Source organism: Piliocolobus tephrosceles, chromosome 3 (genome assembly GCF_002776525.5).
Source record: "Piliocolobus tephrosceles isolate RC106 chromosome 3, ASM277652v3, whole genome shotgun sequence".
NCBI lineage: Eukaryota > Metazoa > Chordata > Mammalia > Primates > Cercopithecidae > Piliocolobus > Piliocolobus tephrosceles.
In genome coordinates, this window is record NC_045436.1 from 3,587,533 (window position 1) to 3,603,265 (window position 15,733).

The window sequence follows — 15,733 nt, forward strand, 5'->3', positions numbered from 1 at the left end:
TTTCGCTTCAGAAACAATGACACCAAAATTTCGCTTCAGAAACAATGACACCAAAATTTCACTTCAGGAACAATGACACCAAAATTTCGCTTCAGAAACAATGACACCAAAATTGAGAAGAGCATGGAGTGATCCACAGTAAGACTGGGAAGGTGATAGAAAGGTGGGAAGGGGGCGGGTGATGAAAAATTGCTTAGTGGGTACAATGTCCGTGACTCCAGTGACGGATATACCAAAAGCCCAGACTTTACCACCGTACAATACACCAAGGTAACAAAATTACACTTGTACCCCATACATCTATGCAAACAAAAATGAGATTTAAAAATAAGGAAAGAAATTCACAAGTTAAAATCAAATTGTGACTAGCTCTATGAATGAAATAAACAGAGCTGAATGTGGCTTAAAAGAGAGTGCTCAGAAATGGCCCTTTGGAGGGGACGGTATCTGAGGAAAGACCTGAAAGAATCAGCCTTTGGAGAAGTGGTGGAAGAGGATGCCAGGCTTTGAAGATGGGGTACAATTACCTGCTAGGGGAAAAGAGTAGAGAAACAAATGAAATTAAATGAATTATTTAATTAAAAAATGAAGGGCCGGGCGCAGTGGCTCATGCCTGTAATCCCAGCTCTTTGGGAGGTCGAGGTGGGTGGATCACAAGATCAGGAGTTCCAGACCAGCCTGAGCAACATGGTAAAGCCCCATCTCTACTAAAAACACAAAAATTAGCTAGGTGTGTTGGTGGGTGCCTGTAGTCCTAGCTACATGGGAGGCTGAGGAAGGAGGATTGCCTGAAGCCAGGAAGCACAGGTTGCAGTGAGCCGAGATTGTGCCACTGCACTCTAGCCTGGGTAACAGAGCGAGACTCCGTTTCAAAAGAAAAAAAAGAAAAAAAAAAAAAGGAGACAAAAATATAAAATAGAATAAGTAAATAAGGAAAGTGGTTAGGAGTAAAAGCCCTGTTTGGTTTTTAGTTCGGGAACAAAAGAGGTTATGAAGAATACAGTGAAATCCTGGGGGCACTAATATAAAGAACAAACACCATGAATTGTACTCACCGGTAGTCTGCATTGTGAAATGTTTGTGTGGCATATGAAAAAAATTGGCAGCGAATGTTATTGGTGCACCTGTTTTGGCATTCTTCAACACTGCTGACCTTAGATACATTAAAATTGACTCCTCTCATATCAATTCCTTTATAAATGTCTCGGTGGCAAGCTGTACAAGAAAAAGTACACAGAGCAAATACAGTCCATTTTCTTTCTAGAGGTAGATTAGATACCCACTACCATTTGGGCTGGTGGTTTAGAAGGATCCCACTACCATTTGGGCTGATGGTTTAGAAGGATAACAGCCCAGTTTTGGCAATTGCTATATTAATTAAGGGATTTAAAATTTTAATTGTGTCCATAAATTATCAAACTCTGCTTGAAGTGAATACAATCCAATATTTTCCTGAAAGCACTAGCTTGGAAATTGGGTTACTTCGCTTCTTAAATTGCAAGATGCATGCAGCAATACAGGTAAATTTCACGTTGAAATTAACAATGAGCAGTAGGAAATAAACAAGGCAATAATAATGAGGACACTGATAATGTGTGCTGAGGTTTGCATTATTAAAGAAACTGATGTGCCTTTGACCTTTTGCATTGAATGAAGGAGTTTCTCTATCTCCCAGTGTTATTTCTCTGCTTTCAACTTCTCCTGTCTGACTACAAATTGCATCTGGATCAATCATTACAAAATGTGGAGAGTTGTTGAAACCTCCACATGGTTTCATGTTGAAACCTGCATGATGAAACCACTTCCATTCTTGCTTTAAAATAGTGTTAACTTCTATTTAAGCACCCTTTTCACTGAGATTTGTCTTACATGCAAAAGATATAGATAATTCTTTTCACAGACAATGAAGCAAAATTAGGCTCTTTTTATTTTAAATATTCAAATTTCTTAGTTAGACTTTTGGTTAAGGAAGTAATGTAAACCAGAAGTATAAACCATAAACTTTTTAAAAGTTTTATTCCCCAAGATTATGTGGAATAAACCATCATCTATTACAGGTAACTTTCCACTCCTAAGAAGTCTGATTGAAGTCATAAAACTAAATTTAAGGGTGGGAAAGACAGAAAATATACAAATTGTCAGGAAAACTGCATGTTGAATTGGGTAGGGAGGTGGATTATTCACAGTGGTTCTTAAACACGGGAATTTGCAGACGGTAGAAATCTCTTTCCAATTTTTCTGCATGTGAGAAAAGAATAGGCTAAGAGTTGGGATGGGACTCTTACAAATAAAAACTTTTTAAGTGTTCATGTGAAAGCTCTAAATGTTTTTGACTAGAATTGTTCCTGAAAGTAGAGATTTTATGTACTTGGAAATAATTTTTCACTTTAAGATGATGAAGTTAGAAAAAAACATTAAAAGCAAGCTAAGTGAGTAACACTGAGTTTTAGAATACATTAACAATAACAGGAATATTGAGAAAGGCACAATATTACTTTTTCTTTAAATTTTGCTATAAGATACAACAATTGGAAACAGCACTTCCTTGAATACTTTATACCAAATTAGATTAACATACACATTGATCTTATAAAATAGGAAATGTACCCCACCTCAGGTAGACCACACCTATTACAATGGCTAAGTCAGGCCCATATTGATAACGAAGGCTTTGCCATCCTTTGATAACTGGTTAAAATGCAAACAGCAGGCTCAAAGTGTGTATGTATTGAAGGGGTGATATCAATGAGGGAGGAAAGGATGACAAATTTAAAAACATCTGAAATTTGAACCTACAAAATTAATTGTGCATAATACAAATAAAATAGTTACGATGTATAGTCACACAAAGAATCACAGCACAGCTATTTTAAGATTCCGACAACCCATCAGTTGTTCAGCACTTTTCACTTTCTGATCAGTCCCCGTCACGTTTGAGAAATAGTTCATTTGTCTTAAATGTATTAGGATAGCGTTGGAAATTATTTCCCAAGACATCAGTAGCTTCAGATGTAAAATCAAAGTTCTCTAGCATCCTAGTCCTCAAGTTTCCTTTAAGAAGTATTATTCTTAGCAAGATTTGCAGAACTCAGTTCTTCAATTTGGGCCTAATGGTATATCAGAGTTTCTTGATGTCAGCACTGTTGACATTTTGGGCCAGAAAATTATTTGCTGTGGAGGACTGCTCTGTGCCTTGTAGAAGGTTGGGCAGCAGCATTCCAACATTCTGGCCTCTTCTTAGTAAATGAGAGAGGCATTCTTAGTAAATGAGAGAGGCATTCTGGCCTCTACTTAGTAAATGCTAATAGCACCCTCCCTAGTCATAGCAACCAAAAGTGTCTCCAGACGTTGTCAAATGTCCCCTAATGGAAGAGACAAAAATTGTTGCTGGTTGAGAATCACTGATATAAAAATTACCCTCACATGAACCTGAGAGAGATGTTCCCTTGTGTTTTCTTAAAAATTATTATCTGGAAACAAGGAGACACGATTATTTGGATTCATTTTCTGCAAATCTGACACTTGAGTGCTAACCTCATAAATAATAGAGGCTCAGTAAGTATGTGTCGATTGACGAAGACAACAGACGTGTCCAGATGAAGATGAATGTGGGTCCCTCTTTTGTGTCCAGAATATACTGCCCCATCTTCTATCTTTATGAGTGATCCCTTCCAAAAGGCTGTAGCAGTACAAACTTTTAGCAAAAGCTGTTCTAAGGTAGATCCAATATTAACTCAAATGTAGCTAAGAAATTCGCAACTTACCACTTATTTGATGACCACATTGCTTTAAGGAATGTCCAGAAATTGCACCTGCTCGATGTACTTTTGGCAGGGTTCCTGTAACACTATCTTTTAAGAAGCAGCCAAACCTGTTTTAAAAGTAGCTTTATTTAGGAAGTAGAACAATAAACATACATTGAGGAAATGTCTAGCATTTTCTATACACTAATAAATAAAACCAGGAATAAGGGAAATAATATAGCTTCCCCAAAACTTGCTGGAAAGAACACTCTTAGAGGTAATTTTATAACATCCCCATAATATTTAACTTCAGCATTGCGTTTTCTTTACACTCACATTTTTTAAGTACAGGAAGTCAACCATATTGAAGAGTTAATGATTTTTCCTGTGTTCTTAAACTTTCAGGCAACTATGTCCTTAATTGGTAATTATTTTTGCAAATACTTTCATTTACTTAAAAAATTAACTTAGTGATAAGAGCTGGATCTGTATATTGTGTGTTCATCTTGCTTATTAACTCCTTGTAGTCTGCACTTAATAAAGACTTCCCTCTGTCTCAAATGTCAGCCTTCATGTTAATTTCATTATTTATAAGAATTCGAGAACCTACCTCCACTTTTAATATGATGATCCTCACATACAATCTGGGTTTTCTCTACAAGTCTAACATGTAGGATCAGAGAATGACTATCCAATTTCTAGTTCATAAACTCACGTAGAGTGAAGATGAGAAAAGAGTTATGAATATGGAAATGGGAACAACAAAGAAAAGCTTATTCTGGATATCAATCAAAATTAAAAAACATTAAGATGAAACTGTGGCTTGTGATTAATAAGCATCTCTCTGATGTAATAAAAATTGTAATTACAGCCGGGTGCAGTGGCTCACGCCTGCAATCCCAGCACTTTAGGAGGCAGAGGCAGGTGGATTACTTGAGGTCAAGAGTTTAAGGCCAGCCTGGCCAATATGGTGAAACCTCATCTCTACTAAAAATACAAAAATTAGCCAGATGTAGTGGTGCATGCCTGTAATCCCAGCTACTTGGGAGGCTAAGGCAGGAGAATCGCTTGAACCTGGGAGGCGGAAGTTACAGTGAGCCAAGATCGTGCCACTGCACTCCAGCCTGGGTTACAAAGCAAGACTCCATCTCAAAAAAAAAAAAAAAATCATAAGTACTATTTTTCCAATACTTTTACAAATCTTCAGTTAATAATACATATTCACACAAGCACAAGCACACATGAACACACACATACCATACATAGCGTCATGCCATAGGTGCCCAAACTGGCTCACTTTAGGCATCATTCAGATCTACCCTGTCCCAAAATCACAAGTTCTAGATCTTTCTCAATTATATTCTCCGCAAATGCTTGTCTTATGTTATTTCCTTCGGACTGTGCTAGCCACTAATGTGATCACGGGCCACACAGTTAAGTCTGTTTCTTTATTCAGATGAAATGTTCGCCTGTTAGACGCTTTCTGGAGACAATCTCTTAGCCCAATGATGTTCAAGCATTTTGAGGCTTTGAATAGAAAATGACTAGCTTCTACTACTTTAAATAAACACAGCGATTGTTTAAAATGCAGATTTCTGGTCCCAAGAAACTTTGGTTCAGCAAATCTGGGTTGTGGCCGAGGAATCTGCATTTGTAAGAACCACTTGAAGGGATTTTGCTGAAGCTGGTCCTTGAACCCCATCTGAGACAGAACTCTCAGTTATACTATACCTCTTTGCACAAAACTGATTCAGTTTAGAAAAATGGCTTCTCCAATAATGACATATCAACTTTTACCTTTTCTCCATGTCATTGATGGAACTTGCTGGAAGAAAACTGAATAGCAAACACCTTGGGTGGAATGTGCACATCATCTGGCAGTGCTGGGCGCTCGGGGTGTACATGGAAGCTACATCCCCACCTCTGAAGAAGGTGTTTTCGTATAGTTGAGTCAGACATCCTGTAATAGAACCATAAAAGTTAATTTGAGGTAATTCAAATAATAATTTTAATAAAAAGATATCTGTTGTCTTAACTTCTCCCACTGACTGACCGAGACCTGTATAATATAATTCTAATTATGCTGAGAAAATAAAATACATTAAGGCAACCATTTGAACAATGTAGAGTGTTATTTAATTTTCTGGGCACTTCTGTATTAAAAATTTGGCTTATTTTCATTAAATTGCACAATAATTTGCACATAAGTTACCCACAATAAAATAAAATCCTAACTTAGTTTTTCCCTGTTGCCTGACATGCTATGAAAATATCATGCCTTAAAAAGAATAATATTTGCTCTATTTTCGAAATACTTTTGTTACAAACATCTCCACCAGCTTCTCACAATTCTGTAAGTGAAGTTAGAAGCAGGCTTTGTTATCTGCATCTAGATTATGTTTTTTTAAAAGAAAGTTAAATAACTGAATCTCAGGGCACACAGACTTGCCCAAGATCCACACAGTTAATGAAAATCCTGCGACAGTCACCCAGCCCTGACTCCCAATCCTGTGTCCTTTTCTAGCATGCGATGCTAAATATTGTTCCGCGTCTCAGTATGATTCAAGCAAACTGACAATATTTTTTACTCATTTTTAAAATAGTTTAAGCAAATGCATGTATATCCTAAATTGAAAATAAATTTTGAACAATTTGCTGTTTGGAATTATTCCCAGCTCTAAAATACACTGCACCCCACCCATTATTAGATAATTAGGTGTCTTTACTACTTTAATTTGTAAATTTGGAGTTACCTGGAAAGACTTTCTTCCAAGTCTGCTTAATGAGCTTTCCTGGTCAGGCAGCACATTCATTTCAGTCAACTGACCATTAACCATAGCTACTCCGATGACAACCTGTCCATTCGCTAGGGCATTAACCATGGCTACTCCGATGACAACCTGTCCATTCGCTGGGGCAGTAGTTACTCTTCAATTTAAACTGTACCTATTTTTTTTATTGCCTTTGAGGGAATGGGCAGCTTAGACCACGTGCATTTTATTAAGCACTGGAGCGTGCCTTCTTCTCCGCACTATCCTACCCCCTCGGGATTCTGGCCCTGAGCCCCATTATGACCACCTAATACAGCAAGACTTCTTCTGTCCCTCTCAGAGGTGCGGCCAAGATGACCACCTCTCGGGTAAGGATTATATTTGGGAAGAGCACAGATCTCCTCAAGTGGAAGCTTTGGGGAATACAAGTGTATTGCCTAGATTTCATGTATGCACAAAGCATGGAGGTGTTGGTTTAGTGACAATACTGGTTACAAAGAGGCCTGTTTTGTCAGACAGTTGGTGGTTTTGACTGACTCATAATTATCAAGCAGTCACTCCTCTTCCAGCACCTAGGTTTACACGCAAGGATGCACACAATGGCTGGTGCTGGCCCAGAGCTTCCCATTCTGCCATTGAGCCTCTGTGAACTGCCATGTGACTCCATCAGGGAAAGGAGTGACTAGAAAGACACCAACTTTGTTGCTGAATGGAAAGAAACTTCTGGTAGGTGTTCTTGCTTATCCTCCTAAGTTGGCGATCATGATGATAATAATGATCATGACAATGATAGCCGTGTCTGTACTGAATTTTGGAGCATATGTAAAGTACTGTTATATAGTTTATCTCATAATGATGGTGGCTTTCAAAGCTTTCACATGGACTCCCATGTCCACGGATTTTGGGCAGGTTATTCAGTGTTGTTTAATAATTACATAAACAATAAGGAGAAGAAAAGTACTCTAATTTTAAAGAATTAGTGGACAAATATGAAAATATAATTTACAAAAGAAATATAAGTAATTAGTAACTACATGAAAATGGGAAGAATCACAAATACAGGCAAGTAAAAACAACTAGAAGCCAGTTTTTCCATGAGATTAGTAAAAATGAAAAATTAAATAACCAGTATTTGTATGCTGGTTTTGATTGCAAATGACGGAAAACCTAGTACAAAGTGGCTTGAATACAAATGAAATCTATTGGTTCAGGAGCCAAAAAGCCCATGGTGACTCTGGCTTAAGGAGTAACCCCACACTGTACTCAACGGATAGCATCAGTGGACAATATGTCTCCTTCCGCTTGCTCCAATCATGGTGTTACCATTACTCTCAAGCTCCACAGAGTAGCAGCTCAGGCCTCTGTATTCTCTTATGTTTCAAGTTAAATTGGAAAAAAAAAAAAAGTAAGAGTCCTATTTCTAGACATCTAAACAAAAACTTCGTTGCAAGATGTTGGCTCTGATTGGGTCACTGTAGCCAGCAGGATGTGTGCACTTCCTGGTTCAGCAGAAGAGTCAGGGTCACCAGAATCACATGGACCAAAACTGAGAGGCAGTAGCTCTGCAGAAATAAATTAGGATACTGTTTCCAGAAGATAATTATGTCAGGATGCAAAGCAACAGAAGCCTGTTAGAGTTGGCCTAAGTGGAGTAAATGAGGACTATTATTAGCTGGTAGAAGAAGTCAGCTAGGGAGTAACCTTTCTGAAAGATAATTTCATGATGCCACACCATAAAACCTTCTAAAATATAAATACCTTTGAATCTAGTATTTTTATTTCAAAAAATGTATTCTACAGAAATAACTAAGTGCATAAGAATGTGCACACAAACATACCATAAAAAGAGAACAGCAAGCTCCAAAAAATATTACTTATTTGCATCAAAAGGTAACTATAAGTGGAAAATGCAAGTCAAAGAGTATCCATAGTTAATAACTCTTTCTTGTAAAATGTGCAAATAGGCATATGTAGAAAAATATCTGAAAGACTAAACAAAAGATGTTTAACAACGACTGTTTCTGAATTTGGGGACTACATGCAATAGGTAGTTTCCAGTTTTTTGCTTATTTACATCCCTAATTTTCCTAGCCATAACCATGATTTATTTTGCCAAAAGAAAAAAACAAAAAAACGAAAAACCACCTGGAGTTGTCCATGGTTCACAGTATCTCTGGCTTATGCTCCTTCTCAGTTTTCAGTGGGTTTGCACATGGGTTGGTAAACTACGGTTTAGAAGAGCAATCAGGGTTGAGGGACAGACACAGGGGAGTTGTGATTTAGGGGGAATAAAAGGCTGTTTTCCTGGAAAAATCATCTCTTTATGAATGTAAACCTTCCCTGTAGACGTTTATTATAGCCATACATCTGAGGGGAAAGGTACTCATTGTTATGTGGCCCTCCTAAGTCACCGTAGACCCAGAATCATGCCTTGTAAGGACACAGAGAAAATTCCCTCTATAGCAATTAATGAAATGTCCAGAATATTTTAATTCTCCAAAAATTAATGAAATTAATAGAGAAAGGAGATGGAAATCTGGTGTTGAAAGCTATTCACCTAGAACTATCCAAATGCCTGGTTTGCTAAGTTAAATTTAAACCAGGTACTTCCATTTTTGAAATGGTTCCCTGGCGGTCCAGAGTAAAACTATGTATCATGTGCCTAACAGATACTTGGATTGGACCCCGACACCATATAATGTCTAGCACACTTCTGAAACTTCAGAAAATGTTTAATGTTTTAATGTTGATAAAAATAGAAGACTAATGTTTTTGTTTTGAGTTTGCTTTGCAGAGTGTCATCTGTGAACAGAAGTTTTTATTAACACAAGTCCCAAGACATTCCCACTTCTGAGCTCCTTCCTCTGGTCTGCAATGTATGTATAGAGCAATATATCTCACAAGTCGTACTTGTTCTGGAACATTAAATAGACACGTGTCCTGAATCATCAGGGACTATCTCCATCCCCGAAGCTGTATGTTCAATAGCTTTCTCCAGGGGTGGTACGACTTGCTTGGCTACTCCTGTCTTAGCCTGAATTTCATGTTTTATAGATAATTCACTTACCACAGGAAACTGTAGCAAACAAGGAAATGAAATAAGTTGCTTGCTTGAATAAAATCATTCTAAAAAAGAAAACGATACAAAACTCTGTTGGTTTTAGATCACATTTAACATACATCTTAATTTAAGGTGATACAGATTTTCTTGTAAATGTCTGAATTACAAGACAAAGCACACAGTTTCTGGTATAGAAAACAAGGGGTTTTTTCTCTACATTTGTGTCTAGGGAGTTGGAAAGTTCATAATGCTTCCCAAGATACAAATTGAGACCTCCAGACTACTGTTGTGCTTATTGTTGATTGGCAAACTCTGTGGCTAGTAATGTTGGAAAGGGAATTGGTAGAGAGAGAGATTAAACAGTTATGAAACCTCTTGATTTGGGCAAAAAGAAAATTAATAAATAATGGCAATAATGTCAGTCCAAAAATCCCTAAGTAAAGAAAACCTCTGAAAATATTAAAGCCCATTTAAAAATTTCAAATCAGGCAAATATTCTTTTTGATTTAAAATCATCTTACACTTAAATATTTCTACATAAGGAACATTAGTTCCTTCTCTACTGTCTATATACTCAGGAAATTAGAATATAAATGACTAATTTTCTCATAAAGTAAAAAATTATACTTTAAAAATTATAATTTCTTTGGAAACAATCAGAATAATAGAAATTTGCTACCTGAAAACACAATTGCTTCTTGGAGGCGAGTCTCTTGTCACTTAAAAATGAACGGTCTTCAAGCTGTTCTAACGTGGCACTGCAGGCAGTGTTTTCCTTGGCTTCGATATTGACTTTGGGTTTCTGCCAACAGTTTCAACTTTTTGTCCTGTCAACATATTCCATGAACATCCTATCTGTGTTCAGCTGTTAAGTATATTAACTATTTCAGGGAGTGATGTCAGCAAGAACAAGAATAGGAGTTTGTCAGAACAGGAGTTTCTAGTGCTCATCCCTTGCAGAAACATCAGTTTGAACAAGTATCCATGCACGAAAATAACTTCACTAGAGCTAAGGAATCAGGTGAGAGGTTATACCACCCAGTTGCAGCACAGAAATAAGAAAAGACACATTGAAGTGCATAGGAAGGACAATTTCACATTACCAGTGTCACCCCACCTTCAAGCCTGGGCAGTACAGCATGGAGACAGATAACGTCTTGCATGAAAGAGGGACAGCTAAGATAGCACCCAACTTCACCACAGATCCCAAGCACCAAGCCCACTCCAGTAAACCCCGGCACCAGGATTCAGACCTGCCACAGGCCAGACTGGCCTCTGTGGCCTCAGCCCCATGCTCACCCCAGACCAGGTCAGTCCCTGGGGCTCTAGGCTCCAAGGTGGCCACAGAAGACCTAGACTTCAGGCCTGCTCCAGCTCTAGCCTGGCCCCCAAGACTCTAGCCTCCACATTAGCCCCAGCAGCCCAAGGCTCCAAGTTAGTACCCATGGGCCTAGAATTCAGGCCATCCCCTGCAGATCCAGCACCAGGTCAGCCTCCAGAGATCTTGGCCATGTGGACCCAGATGCTGGGCTCACCCCAGTGAACCTTGGTCCCAGGACTGCCTGAATAAACTCAGGAACAGGTTATCCCCATGAACTCAGATGGCAGGTGATCCCCGTGTTTGGCTGGTCCCTGTAGACTCAGGCTTAAGGCTCATTTCAGTGCCTAGTTAGCCCTCAAGGATCCATGCTTCAAGCCAGTCCTTGTGCACAGAATACAGACAAGCACAATGAATGAACCCAGAATCCAGCCCTGCCCACCTTAGAACTCCAACAGAAATCCTGTGCATAGACCCCAACAGACAGCCCACCCACAATCTCTGGTCAATCTGACTAGTGAATGGCTTCCTCTACTGAAGCTAGTATGTAAAGACTGAAATAGGTACCTACTTCAATGCAAGGCCACACTGATCACAAATAATCAGGGAAACAAGAAACCACCAAAGGGAGAAAATAAAGTAGCAGGAGGCAACCCTAAAGAAATGGAGATCTATACTGCATTACAAAGAGTTAAAAATAATTATCTTAAGAAAGCTCAATGAGCTACAAAACAATATAGATAGACAGTAAACAAAATCAGGAAAACAATACATGAGCAAAATTAGAAGTTCAACAAAAAGATAGATAGGAACCATAAAAAAGAACCAAACAGAAATTCTGGAACTGAAGAACACAATGACTGAATTGAAAAAATTCACAAACAGCTTCAGCAGCAGGCTTGATCAAGCAGGAGAAAGAATCAGCACACTCAGATACAGGTCATTTGAAATTACCCAGTCAGAATAATAAAAGTAATGATAAAGATTGCAGAAAGCTGACAAAAATTATAGGACACTGTTAAGAAAACTAATATGCATGACAAGAGTTCCAGAAGAAGCAGGGAAAGAGAAAGTTGCAGGAAATTATTTTTAAAAATAAGAACAGAAAACTCTCAAAATTTGAAGACATAAATGAAATAAACATCCAGATTTATGAAGCCCAAAAGAATTCCAGTAGATTAAATATAAAGAGATCTTCACCATGACAAACAGAGAATTTTCAAAGAAGCAAGAGAAAAGCAATTCTTCACATACAAGGGAAGCTTCATAAGATTATCAGTGGATTTCTCAGCAGAAATCATGTAGGCTGAGAGAGTGGGATGATATATTCAAAGCACTGAAAGTACAAAACCTGGCAACCAAGAATATAGTATCAGGCAAAGCTGTCCTTCAGAAAGGAAGGAGAGAAAAAGAATTTCCCAGATGTATTAGTTCAGTTTCACATTGCTGTAAAGATACTACCTGAGACTGGGCAATTTATAAACAAAAGAGGTTTAACTGACCCACGGTTACCCATGGCTGGGGAGGCCTCAGGAAACTTATAATCATGATGGAAGGCAGAGGGGAAGCAGACACCTTCTTCACAAGGTGATAGGAGAGACAGAGTGTGTATGTGCAGGGGAAACAGCCACTTTTAAATCCCTCACTATCATAAGAACACAGCACAGGGGAAACCACCCCAATGATCCTATCACCTCCCACCAGGCCCCTCCTTCAACATGCAGGGATTACAATTCAAGATGAGATTTGGGTGGGGACATGGAGCCAAACCATATCATTCTTCCCCTGGCTTTTCCCAAATCTCATGTCCTTTTCAGATTTCAAAACCAGTGATGTCTTTCCAACAGTCCCCCAAAGTCTTAACTCATTCCACAGTAACCCAAAAGTCCAAATCAAAGTCTCATTTGAGACAATGAGCCTTTAAAATAAAAAACAAGGCCGGGCGCAGTGACTCAAGCCTGTAATTCCAGCACTGTGGGAGGCCGAGACAGGTGGATCACGAGGTCAGGAGATCGAGACCATCCTGGCTAACATGGCGAAACCCCGTCTCTACTAAAAAATACAAAAAACTAGCCAGGCGAGGTGGCGGGCGCCTGTAGTACCAGCTACTTGGGAGGCTGAGGCAGGAGAACGGCATGAACCCAGGAGGCGGAGCTTGCAGTGAGCTGAGATCCGGCCACTGCACTCCAGCCTGGGCGACAGAGCGAGACTCCATCTCAAAAAAAATAAAAATAAAAATAAAAAAATAAAAAACAAGTTAGTTACTTCCAAAATACAACAGAGGTACAGGAATTGGGTAAATGTTCCCATTCCAAATGGGAGAAATTGGCCAAAATAAAGGGGCCACAGGCCCCATGCATGTGCAAAACCTAGCAGGGAAATCATTAAATTTTAAAGTTCCAAAATAACCTCCTTTAAGCCCCTGTCTCACATCCAGGGCATGCTGATGCAAGGGGTGGGCTGTTAAGGCCTTGGGCAGCTCTGTCCCTGTGGCTCTGCAGGGTACAGCCCCTACAGCTACCTTCATCGGTGGCCACTGAATGCCTGCAACTTTTCCAGGCACATGGTGAAAGTGGTCAGTAGATCTACCATTCTGGGGTCTGGAAGATGGAGGAACTCTTTTCACAGTCTGCTGGGCAGTGCTCCAGTGGGGACTCTGTGTGTGGGCTCCAACCCTACATTTCACCTCTGCATGGCCCTAATAGAGGTTCTCCATGAGGGCTGTGTCCCTGTAGCAGACTTCTGCCTGGACAGCCAAGTGTTTCCATACATCTGTGAAATCTAGGCGGAGGCTCCCAAAGCTCAACTCTTGTTTTCTGTGCACTTGCAGGCCCAAGAGCACATGGAAGCCACCAAGGCTTGCACCCTTGAAGCAACAGCCTGAGCTATGGAACCTTTTAGCCATAGCTGGAGATGGAACTGGAGTGGCTGAGGCACAGGGCACCAAGTCCCAAGGCTGCACACAGCAGTAGGTCCCATGAAACCATTTTTCCCTCCTAGGCCTCTGGGCTTGTAATGGGAGGGGCTGCCTTGAAGACCTCTGAAATGCCCTGGTGACATTTTCCCCATTGTTTGGCAGTTAACATTCAGCTCCTGGTTACTTATGTAAATTTCTGCAGCCGGCTTGAATTTCTCCCCAGAAAATTGGTTTTTCTTTTCTACCACGTGGTCAGGCTGCAAATTTTCCAAACTTTTATGCTTTGCTTCCCTTTTAAACATAAGTACCAATTTAATACCATCTCTTTGTGAACGCATATGACTGTATGCTTTCAGAAAAAGCCAGGTTATATCTTGAATGCTTTTCTGCTTAGAAATTTCTTCTGACAGATACCCTAAATCATCTCTCTCAAGTTCAAAGTTCCACAGACCTGTAGGGCAGGGGCAAAATGCTGCCAGTCTCTGCTAAAGCATAGCAAGAATGACCTTTGCTCCAGTTCCCAATAGTTCCTCATCTCCATCTGAGACCACCTCCACCTGGACTTCATTGTCAATATGATTATCAGCATTTTGGTTAAAACCGTTCAACAAGTCTCTAGGAAGTTTCAAACTTTCTCACATCTTCCTATCTTCTTCTGAGCCCTCCAAACTGTTCCAACTTCTGTCTGTTACCCAGTTTCAAAGTTTCCTCCACATTTTCAGGTTATCTTTATAGCAATACCTCACTCTGTCAGTAACAATTCTCTGTATTATTTATTTTCACACTGCTAAAAGATATTACCTGAGACTGGATAATTTATATACAAAAGAGGTCTAATTGACTAACAGTTCCTCATGGCCAGGGAGGCCTCAGGAAACTTATAATTATGGTGAAAGGTGAAGGGGAAGCAGGTACCTTCTTCACAAGGCAGCAGGAGAGAGAGAGAGCATGTGCACAGGGGTAACTGCCACTTTTAAACCATCAGATCTCATGAGAACACTCTCACTATCATGAGAACATAATGGGGGAAAACACCTCATGATCCAATCATCTCCCAACAGGACCCTCCTTTGACACCCGGGGACTGCAATTCGAGATGAGATTTGGGTGGGAGCTCAGCGCCAAATCATATCACCTGACAAATAGAAGCTGTGGGATTTCAGCACCATTAAACGTGCCTTACAAAAAATGCAAAAGGGAATTGTCAAGTTTAAACAAAAGGATACTAACATGAAAACATATGAAAGAATAAAACTCCATTAAAGGTATTCTTATACAACCAAATACAGAATTCTCCAATACTGTTGTTGTGCCACAGTCACTTTTAACTCTAGTATAAAAGTTAAAAAATGAAAGTATTAAAAAATAACCATAGCTACAACAATTTGCTGATGAATACACAACACACAAAAGATATAAACTATGGCACAAATAATAAATGTGGGGGGAGGTTACAATACAGTATTTCTAAATGCAGTCTAAGTTGTTACCAGATTAAAATAGATGGTTATAAATATGAAATATTTTTGTAAACCTCATGATAACCACAAAGAAAAAGTTTGTAGTAGTTACACAAAACATAAAGAGAAAGGAATCAAAGCAAATTGCTCCAAAACAGTCATTAAGTCACAAGGGAAGACAGTGAGACAAAAAGAAGCAACAAAGGAGCTATAAAACAATCAGAAAACAATTAACAACATGACAGTAGTAAGCTTTTACCTACCAATAATTACTTTAGAAGTAAATGTATTAAATTATCCAATCAAAAGACAGAGTGGATGAATGAATAAAAAACAAGACCTAACTATATGTAAGGCCTTAACTTTGGCTGTAAGAGATTAACTTTGGCTTTAAGGACAGACATAAGCTGAAAGCGAAGGGATGTAAAAAGGATTGCATTAAAATGATAACCAAAAGAAAGCA

At 39.1% G+C, this 15,733-nt stretch overlaps 1 protein-coding gene across 1 annotated transcript in view; it reads right to left on the reverse strand.

Moving 5' to 3' along the window:
* The window catches only part of KLKB1 (kallikrein B1), a 34,521-nt gene extending 24,150 nt beyond the window's left edge, over positions 1-10,371 (reverse strand). The window contains exons 1-5 of the mRNA XM_023221026.3: positions 10,255-10,371; positions 9,582-9,640; positions 5,541-5,703; positions 3,765-3,871; positions 1,056-1,215 (exon numbers count right to left, since the gene is read on the reverse strand). Coding sequence (XP_023076794.2) covers positions 1,056-1,215; positions 3,765-3,871; positions 5,541-5,703; positions 9,582-9,639 — 488 coding nt within the window. The 5' untranslated portion in view covers position 9,640; positions 10,255-10,371. The remainder of the gene's footprint in view (positions 1-1,055; positions 1,216-3,764; positions 3,872-5,540; positions 5,704-9,581; positions 9,641-10,254) is intronic.
* Between the last annotated feature and the right edge of the window lie 5,362 nt (positions 10,372-15,733).